General features: G+C 43.9%; 1 protein-coding gene across 1 annotated transcript; it reads left to right on the top strand.

The window, feature by feature from the left end:
• The first annotated feature begins 975 nt into the window (after positions 1–975).
• Positions 976–5032, top strand: sdf2l1 (stromal cell-derived factor 2-like 1). Its single transcript, XM_056418821.1, has 3 exons — positions 976–1182; positions 2972–3168; positions 3682–5032. Exons 1-3 carry the CDS (start codon positions 1005–1007, stop codon positions 3958–3960), a joined length of 654 nt encoding a protein of 217 aa, XP_056274796.1. The 5' UTR covers positions 976–1004; the 3' UTR covers positions 3961–5032.
• The last annotated feature ends 7761 nt before the right edge of the window (positions 5033–12793 follow it).

Genomic DNA, 12793 nt, shown 5'->3' on the forward strand with positions numbered 1-12793 from the left:
CTCGGCTGGAGATCAATACAATGATTTATTTCATGGCGACTAGCGTAAAATCATAACATCGCACACACACACACGGATACACACGCACGAAGAACGCGTGCGCACATGTGCGCGGCGTCCGGACGAGTTCACGTGCATCCCTTTCCTTGGACTGACAATAGTATGGCGTGGACTCAGTGACCTCCCTGACTATCGTTTACGATAACACTGTGGTTCTCAAACTGTGGGGCGCGCCCCTCTAGTGGTGCGCCAAGGGGAAATACTGATTTTTTTATTTCAAGACCTTATTGAGAACTTCGCATATTACTAAGTACACAGACATACAATTAAGTAATTCATCAATAAGAAGCAAAATACCTGCACTGTCATGTAAATGTTTACGTCACGGCGTTAAACAGGCTGCGCATGCGCGATGGCCGAGATTCTTGGCGACTCGCCACATGACTCCGTGAGCTCGTCTTTCCTCTGTTGCATATTCAGTGCAAAACAGGTTGATTGCAGCCACAATAAGCTATTTTCTTTGCCAAATATTGGTTATTTTTTGCACAGATAAAAGTGTATTGGTTTTCTAATAAAGAGATTGAAAAGTCTTTTGTCTGATGGATCAATCTGGTTTAATTGAAAGTGGTTGCAAAGTAATTATATCATTTGAAAAAGCATCTGAGCTAATGACGGCTACAGCTTGAAGATGGCCTTTTGTCCAGGAGGGCGTGACGTGTCCTCTCTCGAAAGGTTCTCTCTCTCCTCGGGTTCCTCTATGTCTCTCCATCATGGACCCATCACAGGTGGGCGGGGCTTAAATGCAAAAAAACTGAAAACATTGAAGAGACTCGACATGCGGCCAATGAAAAGCGCTCCGTGACCGACGTGCACGTCGACGACCAATCACGTGCCGCCATGTACTTCCGTGTTCGGGGACTTGTCAAACGGTGATTGGTTGAGCGGTACCGTTTGAAGTGACCGGTATCGCCGTTCCTGTCACTGAGTCCCGGTGAAGAGCGAAGATGGAGGTAACCCAGGCTGTCCGCGCGCTCGGCAAGTCGCTGCTGCTCGTGCTGCTGTGGTCCCAATGTGAGGGCAGAGAGTCGGAGCTCAACTACGTGACCTGCGGCTCGCTGCTCAAGCTGCTCAACACCAGACACAACGTGCGGCTGCATTCCCACGACGTCAAGTACGGCTCAGGTAACCAGCTGCAGCGGGCGAGCTACCAACGAGGATACACCGTGCTAGCTATCAACACAGAGACACCGTGCTAGCTATCAATACAGATACACCGTGCTAGTTATCAACACAGAGACACCGTGCTAGTTATCAATAAAGATACACCGTGCTAGTTATCAATACAGATACACCGTGCTAGTTATCAATACAGATACACCGTGCTAGCTATCAATAAAGATACACCGTGCTAGTTATCAATAAAAATACACCGTGCTAGTTATCAATAAAAATACACCGTGCTAGTTATCAATACAGATACACCGTGCTAGTTATCAATAAAGATACACCGTGCTAGTTATCAATACAGATACACCGTGCTAGTTATCAATACAGATACACCGTGCTAGTTATCAATACAGATACACCGTGCTAGTTATCAATAAAGATACACCGTGCTAGTTATCAATACAGATACACCGTGCTAGTTATCAATACAGATACACCGTGCTAGTTATCAATAAAGATACACCGTGCTAGTTATCAATACAGATACACCGTGCTAGTTATCAATACAGATACACCGTGCTAGTTATCAATAAAGATACACCGTGCTAGTTATCAATAAAGATACACCGTGCTAGTTATCAATACAGATACACCGTGCTAGTTATCAATAAAGATACACCGTGCTAGTTATCAATACAGATACACCGTGCTAGTTATCAATAAAAATACAGGCTCCATGGTGGAAGAGTCTTTGTGTTCACTATAAAGATACAATGTATATGAATCATTGTGTTTACTATAAAGATACAATGTATATGAATCATTGTTTACTATAAAGATACAATGTATATGAATCATTGTGTTTACTCTAAAGATACAATGTATATGAATCATTGTGTTTACTCTAAAGATACAATGTATATGAATCATTGTGTTTACTATAAAGATACAATGTATATGAATCATTGTGTTTACTCTAAAGATACAATGTATATGAATCATTGTGTTTACTATAAAGATACAATGTATATGAATCATTGTGTTTACTATAAAGATACAATGTATATGAATCATTGTGTTTACTATAAAGATACAATGTATATGAATCATTGTGTTTACTCTAAAGATACAATGTATATGAATCATTGTGTTTACTCTAAAGATACAATGTATATGAATCATTGTGTTTACTATAAAGATACAATGTATATGAATCATTGTGTATACTATAAAGATACAATGTATATGAATCATTGTGTTTACTATAAAGATACAATGTATATGAATCATTGTGTTTACTATAAAGATACAATGTATATGAATCATTGTGTTTACTTTAAAGATACAATGTATATGAATCATTGTGTTTACTATAAAGATACAATGTATATGAATCATTGTGTTTACTCTAAAGATACAATGTATATGAATCATTGTGTTTACTCTAAAGATACAATGTATATGAATCATTGTGTTTACTATAAAGCTAGCTACATGTAGAAGAGTCTAAAGATACAATGTAGAAGAGTAAAGATACAATGTAGAAGAGTTGTTGTGTTTATTTTAAAGGTACAGACTCTGTGGTGGATGTAGAACAGTTGTTGTTGTTGTGTAAAACATACTCCAGGTGAACTATAACTGCACATGGAATATAATCCCACTCCACCGCCTCCTTGGACCATCCTTCAAAATAAAAGTCCTCTGCTTTAACCGGTCTTCTGGTTAAAGAAGACTTTGTCCATGTTTCCGTCACTGAACTATTCCTCTGTCTGACGTGTGTGTGTGTGTGTGTGTGTGTGTGTAGGCAGTGGGCAGCAGTCTGTAACTGGAGTTGAAAACGCAGACGATGCCAACAGTTACTGGCAGATCCGTGGGAAGCCCGACCGGCCGTGTCAGCGCGGCGTCGCCATCAAGTGTGGCGAGGCCATCCGCATCACACATATGAAGACCAGCCGCAACCTCCACACACACAACTTCATCTCCCCCCTGTCCAACAACCAGGTCAGATATTCACACCTCCAGGTTCTACTTGTTAGCATTTATTTATATTTATTTATATATATTTGTTATGTTTATTTATTTATATATAATTACTTGTATAAATAAATAGAAATACATTATATACATATCTGTATTTATATATATATATATACATTTGTTTATATTTATGTATATATATTTATGTATATATTATTTTTTATATATATACATATATTTATGTATATATTCATACATATATTTATATATTCATATATATATATTTGTACATATATTCATATATTTATTTGTACATATATTTATATATATATATATTCTTACATATATATATTTGTTATATTACTTATTTTATATATATATACATAGATTTATTTATTCTTGCATATTTATATTTATATATTTTTCATTTTTATATATTTATATATATATATACACACACACACACTCACAGCAGGCTACTAATGTGGTGGTAGAATATGTTCACTGAGTGTTTGGCGCTCTCTGTGTGACCTGCAGGAGGTCAGCGCCTTCGGGGAGAATGGCGAGGGCGACGCCCTGGACACGTGGACGGTGCAGTGCGACGGCGACCACTGGGAGCGCGACGAGGCGGTGCGCTTCAAGCACGTGGGCACCGACGTCTTCCTGAGCGTGACCGGCGAGCAGTACGGCCACCCGATCCGCGGGCAGCGCGAGGTGCACGGCATGAGCGCTGCCAACCAGCACAACTGGTGGCGCTCCATGGAGGGCGTGTTCCTCATGCCCAGCCAGGTGCCGCTGCGCCACGACGAGCTGTGACCTGGTCACCGGGGGACGTTGTGAACGCCTGGTCATGTGACCGCATGGTCACTGGGGCCAAACGACGTTGTGTGTGTGTGAATGATGCAGAATATTGGACTGACTTCCAATAGAGGGTTTATAAAGGAGAAGAACAACGTTACGACTAACTGGAGAACAACAGTCACGGTTGTTATTTGTAGTTTCTCTGTTGACAGATTGATAGTTTTTTTTGGTCTTTTTTTTTTTCAATTGACAACATTTTACAATATCTAGTAAATGTGAACGTCATCAAGCGAAAACCAAACTTTTTTATCTCTTTATTTTTATGTTATTGCAATTTAAATGTCTTTCAAGTTTTGATTGTTGGTTGGACAAAAAAAAGCTGTTGTCAAATTGGCCTCTGAGATGTATATATTAATATATGTATAAGTATATATATTTATGTAATTTATATATATAATTTATATGAATTATATATCTAATTAATATATAAATATATATTATATATTTATATATATAATTCATATATATTATTAATATGTATACATATTTATTATACATATATTTATTATTCATATATATATTTTAATTTAAAAAATATATATATATGAATTAATTAATTTGATCAATGAAGGTAAATAGTAGATTCTATGGTTTCCATGGCTGAATGTTTGGGGGCTGCAGCTCTTCCATGAGGACCACGTCTCACCAGACGTCTCCGGGCTGTACTCTAGTACCAGAGTCCAGCCGGTGTGGTACCAGTTCAGCAGGTCTAATGGGGTCTGCCCCAGAGCCGTGTGTCTGCTAACCTGCTTCTGTCGTCCAGGAGGCGCCCTGAAGGTCTTCTGGACTCTGTGATGTCACATCACAGCTGAGAGTTGAACCCAGCCTGTCTCCAGGAGGGTTAGTTTCCTCTTGATTACTTTGGGCTGGTATAAAGACTAGTCCACATTTAGCTGGGTGTTTATAAGTTCTGTGAAACCATATCTTATAATATTCACTTACACATTAATCTGAGAACTGTTTTGATCCACATGAGTTTATTCAATCGTCATTAAACTACGTGATGACATCACTGTTGACATGGGAAGTTGTGTATTGTCTGACTGGGTTTAGTAAACTATTAATCTAACATGTTATCTGGTTATTTGATGCAGATAGAACGATTAACATGCTCACCATGTGTTTCCTACTGGGCATGATGTACACTTTCACACAAGGTTATGATTTAAATATATTTATATAATATATATACATAACATTATATATATATAATATTTATATATATATAGAGTACAATACCTGAAATAAAATGTCTTCACGAAGCTTAAAAAGCTCCAAAAGTTGTTCATTATCTTTAAAGCTGGTCCATGACGTCAGTTTCCAGTGTTCTGGCTCGATGATAAACTCATAATATAAATAATAATAATTATAATGCTCTTAAACTGTAACGGCTGGTGGAATATCAATAAACATCCCAGAATGATTCAATACAAAAGAATTAACAAACTTAGTTTTATTTTTTCCAACTTATTCATACAATTCAGTATATATATATATAATATTAAGCACCACTTCCAGCAGCCTAAAGACATGCACATGAGGTCCATAACAATGTGTGTATATATACATACAGGACTGTCTCAGAAAATTAGAATATTGTGATAAAGTTCTTTATTTTCTGTAATGCAATTAAAAAAACAAAAATGTCATGCATTCTGGATTCATTACAAATCAACTGAAATATTGCAAGCCTTTTATTCTTTTAATATTGCTGATTATGGCTTACAGCTTAAGAAAAATCTAAAATCCTATCTCATAAAATTTTAATATTTCCTCAGACCAAGTTAAAAAAAAGATTTATAACAGCTGAGTGTTTGTCAAGGCTCAGGAAACCCTTGCAGGTGTTTCGAGTTAATTAGACAATTCAAGTGATTTGTTTAATACCCTACTAGTATACTTTTTCATGATATTCTAATATTTAGAGATAGGATATTTGAGTTTTCTTAAGCTGTAAACCATAATCAGCAATAAATCAGAATAAAAGGCTTGCAATATTTCAGTTGATTTGTAATGAATCCAGAATGCATGACATTTTTTTTTTTTAAATTGCATTACAGAAAATAAAGAACTTCATCACAATATTCTAATTTTCTGAGACAGTCCTGTATATTATATATATAAAAATGTGTCCTAGATTATATAACACGGAACTCGTCTCTGCTGCCTGCCGTTCCCCTTTCTATCCAGCAGGTGGCGACAGATAGTCATAGATGAACGGTTTGATCCATGAGCTGCTTCATGTTTAATAACGACGTTATGACACTCACATTTTAACAGATGACTCCGCCTTGTTCCTGTTTTTATTTTCATTTAAATGTTAAATTAAAATGTTAAACGGAAACAGTTTCCATCACGTCGTGTATCTCTTTATATAACTGTTATGTCATTATAATACATTCACCAAACGTGTTATTCATTCTAATGTCGTCAATGTAACCCGATAACATTTAACAGAATAAGCACTAACACACGTAGTCTGAAATGAATTATTTTAATTTGAAGAATACATTTTATATCATACATATTGCACATTCATTGTTTTTTTTTCTTGCAAGCAATGTTATCGAGTACATCGTGAATCGGAGGAAAAGAGGGTCTGTCGAGCTTTCCCTCCTTTTCACTGGGAAAGGTGCACTGGTGCTGACCTTTAGTGGCAGAGGGTGGGGGTGGGGGGGCAGGGGGAGGTTCCCAGACCCCCAGACCCCTCAGGCCCTGTTCAGTCCCAGCAGGCAGAGCAGAGGAAATGTAAATGTGACCACCCACCTCTGACGGGGGGGGGGGGGGGGGCTCAACCTGCTCAATGGGTTCTCTAGGTCTTATTAGAACATGAGGACTACGTAGACCAGGTGTAGATGCACTGAGTATAGAACACGAGGACCAGGTCTAGATCCCTTTCTGCTGGCCCTTGTCCTTCATCTTCTCAGAGCTCTCATTCTAACTGGCACTACATCCCATTACATCCCATAATGTCTCATAACATCCCATAATGTCTCATAACATCCCATAATATCCCATGTTATATAACATCCCATAATAACACACCAGTCCCACTTCCCTGCAGTGGTCCTCCTGATGAAAAGGGGGCGTGGCCTAGCTGACCGATGCCCTTTCATTATTGCACTGCTAGCCGAGCCCACAGTAGTGCAACAGGGAAAGAGTGGCGGGCAGAGAGCTTCCCGTCGCCACGGTGACCACACACTGGACCCCACGTGTCCACCACAGCTCCCCTAGTGGAGTCCACGTGAACTACGGCCATCTGAGCTAACGCAGCCCTCACAGTCAAGACCCTATAAGCAATATTGCACTACTCCGGTAACTCTCTGAAAGCAGAGGAACATTGATAGGGTCTCGTCTGCAAGGTAGACGCGAGGCCGAGCTCGGCTCCGCCCGGGTCAAAGGTCACCTGGGGGGGCAGAAGAGGGAGGAGTCAGCGACCGCATACAAACCCCTTTACAGAGGGAGTTTAACGAAATCAAAGAATAAATAAAAGGGCGTGTTCTTCACGGATGAGGCTCAGCCGTCGGCACCAGGGCCGAACGGGCCCCAGGAAACATAGCGTGGCCCCTGACGTCACTAGAGGGGCAACAAAGGCCCCACAATGTCCTCTAATAATTATGAGAATTTAATAGAGTTTTAACAACGCTACAGGCTGCAACGCTGCAGGCTGCAAGGCTACAGGCTGCAAGGCTGCAGGCTGCAAGGCTACAGGCTGCAAGGCTACAGGCTGCAACGCTGCAGGCTGCAAGGCTACAGGCTGCAACGCTACAGGCTGCAAGGCTACAGGCTGCAAGGCTACAGGCTGCAACGCTACAGACTGCAAGGCTACAGGCTGCAACGCTACAGGCTGCAAGGCTACAGGCTGCAACGCTACAGGCTGCAAGGCTACAGGCTGCAAGGCTACAGGCTGCAACGCTACAGGCTGCAAGGCTACAGGCTGCAAGGCTACAGGCTGCAACGCTACAGGCTGCAAGGCTACAGGCTGCAACGCTACAGGCTGCAAGGCTACAGGCTGCAACGCTACAGGCTGCAACGCTACAGGCTGCAACGCTACAGGCTGCAAGGCTACAGGCTGCAACGCTACAGGCTGCAAGGCCACAGGCTGCAACGCTACAGGCTGCAACGCTACAGGCTGCAAGGCTACAGGCTGCAACGCTACAGGCTGCAAGGCTACAGGCTGCAAGGCTACAGGCTGCAACGCTACAGGCTGCAAGGCTACAGGCTGCAACGCTACAGGCTGCAAGGCTACAGGCTGCAACGCTACAGGCTGCAAGGCTACAGGCTGCAACGCTACAGGCTGCAACGCTACAGGCTGCAAGGCTACAGGCTGCAACGCTACAGGCTGCAAGGCCACAGGCTGCAACGCTACAGGCTGCAAGGCTACAGGCTGCAACGCTGCAGGCTGCAAGGCTACAGGCTGCAACGCTACAGGCTGCAAGGCCACAGGCTGCAACGCTACAGGCTGCAACGCTGCAGGCTGCAAGGCTACAGGCTGCAACGCTGCAGGCTGCAAGGCTACAGGCTGCAACGCTACAGGCTGCAACGCTGCAGGCTGCAAGGCTACAGGCTGCAAGGCTACAGGCTGCAAGGCTACAGGCTGCAAGGCTACAGGCTGCAAGGCTACAGGCTGCAACGCTACAGGGCGTGCACACACACACCACAGCAGTAACCCCCAGAGCGGCCCTGCCCTCCACATTCCTCACGAGGAGCCCCTCCCCCGACGGCCGGCCCCCAAATAGGAAACTTACCCAAAGTTTCCCACCCACAGCGCGACTTCTTCAGGAAATCATGCTTTCAAAAGCCCACAGAGAAAAGCGCCCTGGGCTCCACACACACACACACACACACACACACACACACACACGCACACACGCACACACGCACACACACACACACACACATGCACGCGCACACACACACACACGCACGCACGCACGCACGCACACACACGCACACACACACACGCACGCACACACACACGTCTGTAACCTCTAGGCTCCAGTAAAACATTAATAAGTGGATTTTTTTTTTACATAAAATATATGTAAATAAAATATATCACTTCTTTTATCCCTCAAGAGCCGAACATTTAACACAAATTTAAATTAAATTAAAATCTATGTTAAATAAAAGTATATTGCTTTTATAAACAAATAAATGATTTTATTACTCGTGGTCCCGCTGATCATGAGGATCTCAACGTGGTGACTGAGACCTGCTCACGGCGACTCAAAGAGCGACTCCATCCTACGTGGTCCTTGAACAAAATGTGCTTTCTGTAGGGGGCGTGACCCAAAGGGGGCGTGGCCTACGAGGCCCATATCTCGCAGGGTACAACGCGGCCTAATAATGCAGCTTGTTTGAAGAGACACTATCTGCCCGTCACGAGGGCCCCTGGGCCGAGGCTCCGGTTCCCAACCGACGGACTGGGGACCTCCAGCGGTCCTTCAGGGAGTTTACAAAATAAAAGGCTCCTTTACAATCATAAAAACTGGACTGTCTTCCAAGTTAAGGGTGCATTTAATTGCGTCTGTGGAATATATGAAATTAAAAAAGGTTCAAGAAGCTGTTACAATGAACAATGTAACCCCCCGAATGTGTACGGCGCTTTTTAAGTACACTTTCCTCATTATAATATAGAGAAATTCTTCCTGATTTTCAAAATAAAATGTCACGTCTTCTGGCAACGCATGTGAAATCACTCAAACGGACTATTTGAACACAGTTGTGTTAATGGGTCCATATGCTCTGGTGTGTGTGTGTGTGTGTGTGTGTGGGGGGGTGCCCCCCCCCCCCCAGAGGCTCCTCCCCCTTGGGGACCCGCGGTGGAGGCAAAGGCCCAATGCTATGACAATACTATTGCACTGCTTCAGCGGACGGTACAGTAGTGCAACATCGTCAAAGCAGCTGACCTCTGCCACACACACACACAGCAGCCATGCCACCCACACACACACACACACACACACATGAATGAAGCTCCGACACGGCCTTTACATCCTGGGGCTCGCCGTCCGGTCGCGTTAGGCCGATCGGGGAGGACGTCTATGTACTCGTCATGTTTCAATAAGATTTGTAAAAAGAGGAAGTGTGAGGGGGTCTGGGGGTCTGGGGGTCTAGGGGGTGGGGGGGTGGCTGAAGGGAGGGGGGTGGTGTTGTCAGCCAATGCCCTTTTAATATTGCACTGCTCCTCTGATTTCACAGTAGTACAACAGAAAAAGGGCTTTGGACAACAGGCGGTTCAGACCGGATCCCTCAGAGCCCGGAGACCACATGAGACCTGTAGACCCCATTAGGCCCGTAGACCCCATGAGACCTATAGACCACATGAGACCTGTAGACCACATGAGGCCCGTAGACCCCATGAGGCCCGGAGACCCCATGAGGCCTGTAGACCCTATGAGGCCTGTAGACCCTATGAGGCCTGTAGACCCCATGAGGCCTGTAGACCCTATGAGGCCTGTAGACCCTATGAGGCCCGTAGACCCTATGGGGCCCGTAGACCCTATGAGGCCCGTAGACCCTATGAGGCCCGTAGACCCCATGAGGCCTGTAGACCCTATGAGGCCTGTAGACCCAATGAGGCCTGTAGACCCTATGAGGCCTGTAGACCCCATGAGGCCTGTAGACCCTATGAGGCCTGTAGACCGTATGAGGCCTGTAGACCCTATGAGGCCTGGAGACCCTATGAGGCCCGTAGACCCTATGAGGCCCGTAGACCGTATGGGGCCTGTAGACAGTACAGGGCCTGTAGACCCTATGGGGCCTGTAGACCCTATGGGGCCCGTAGACCCTATGAGGCCCGTAGACCCTATGAGGCCTGTAGACCCTATGAGGCCTGTAGACCGTATGGGGCCTGTAGACAGTACGGGGGGTCTGTAGAGGGGCATGTAGACCATATGGCGTCTGTAGACCGTATGAGGCCTGTAGACCCTATGAGGCCCGTAGACCCTATGAGGCCTGTAGACCCTATGGGGCCTGTAGACCCTATGGGGCCCGTAGACCCTATGAGGCCCGTAGACCCTATGAGGCCTGTAGACCCTATGAGGCCTGTAGACCGTATGGGGCCTGTAGACAGTACGGGGGGTCTGTAGAGGGGCATGTAGACTGTATGGCGTCTGTAGACCCTATGAGGCCTGTAGACCCTATGAGGCCTGTAGACCCTATGAGGCCCGTAGACCCTATGAGGCCTGTAGACCCTATGAGGCCTGTAGACCCTATGAGGCCTGTAGACCCTATGAGGCCCGTAGACCCTATGAGGCCCGTAGACCCTATGAGGCCTGTAGACCCCATGAGGCCTGTAGACCCTATGAGGCCTGTAGACCGTATGAGGCCTGGAGACCCTATGAGGCCCGTAGACCCTATGAGGCCCGTAGACCCTATGAGGCCTGTAGACCCCATGAGGCCTGTAGACCCCATGAGGCCTGTAGACCCTATGAGGCCTGTAGACCCCATGAGGCCTGTAGACCCCATGAGGCCTGTAGACCCCATGAGGCCTGTAGACCCTATGAGGCCTGTAGACCCTATGAGGCCTGTAGACCGTATGGGGCCTGTAGACAGTACGGGGGGTCTGTAGAGGGGCATGTAGACCGTATGGCGTCTGTAGACCGTATGGGGTACAACTGATGTTGGTCCGTGGTTCTGAGGCCCCCCTCTGGAGGTCCTCCCTTTCCTGTCATTAGCTCCAGTCAGCATGTGACTGGAGGACTGGAGGAGACCATGTGGACTCAAACCAAAGGGTTCCGTGGCCTGGAGGGGCCCACATAGGGCAGAACCCTCTTCCAGTAGCAGACTGGTCTCTGTAGCCAAAGGGGGACCACTGAACCCCCTCCTGGTTCAGGGGGTCTTTGTGGTCCCCAGTGTTTAGGAGTTTATGATCAGCTCTCTACACCCCGAGACCACCAGGTACTTGTGGTTCCCCTTGGTGTTCTCAATAAAACCAGCAAGAGCAGAATAACCAATAATACATCAAGTGTTCATGTCCTCTGTACGAACGTTAATAATAATATAACATAATAATGTAATAATATAATAACGTAATAACATAATAACGTAATAACATAATAATGTAATAATATAATAACGTAATAATATTATAACATAATAATGTAATAATATAATAACGTAATAATATAATAATGTAATAATATAATAACATAATAATGTAATAATATAAATTAATAATGTAATAATATAATAACGTAATAATGTAATAATATAATAACATAATAATATAATAACGTAATAATGTAATAATATAATAACATCATAATTAGGGCTGTCAATCGATTAAAAAAATTTAACTAATTAATCGCACATTTTGAAATTGCGATTAATTAATCGCGATTAAAAGTTAAAAGTTAAAAGTTCATTCTTTTTAAAGACCAAACTTCACACAGAGCTGTGTTTTCAAAGAGGCTCCTACATATAAAGTGCCAGCGAGGTATTTAATATCGTGGATGATAAATTGTTTCTTCAGTGAAACATCAGATTAGTAAAAAAAAAAGAAGTATATTGAGACCCCATTGGTCCTGTCATCTTTAACATTGAACAGCAGCAGAACCAGTGGCCTTGGTGACTGACTGACATTCACATATGTCACGTTAACCCTCTGGAGGCTGGGCTCATTTTATACATTTTACAAACAAACAAAAAATTCACCTTTTAAAGGCGTTTCCATATGACACACCCCCACGTGTTATACATCAAACATTCCAGAACAATCTCAGCTCTATTCAATGAGGCTCAGTTGTCCTGGTGCCGTGTTCTCTGCTCTCTGACTGACAGGCTG

Source organism: Pseudoliparis swirei, chromosome 7, assembly GCF_029220125.1.
Source record: "Pseudoliparis swirei isolate HS2019 ecotype Mariana Trench chromosome 7, NWPU_hadal_v1, whole genome shotgun sequence".
In the NCBI taxonomy this organism is placed as follows: Eukaryota; Metazoa; Chordata; class Actinopteri; order Perciformes; family Liparidae; genus Pseudoliparis; species Pseudoliparis swirei.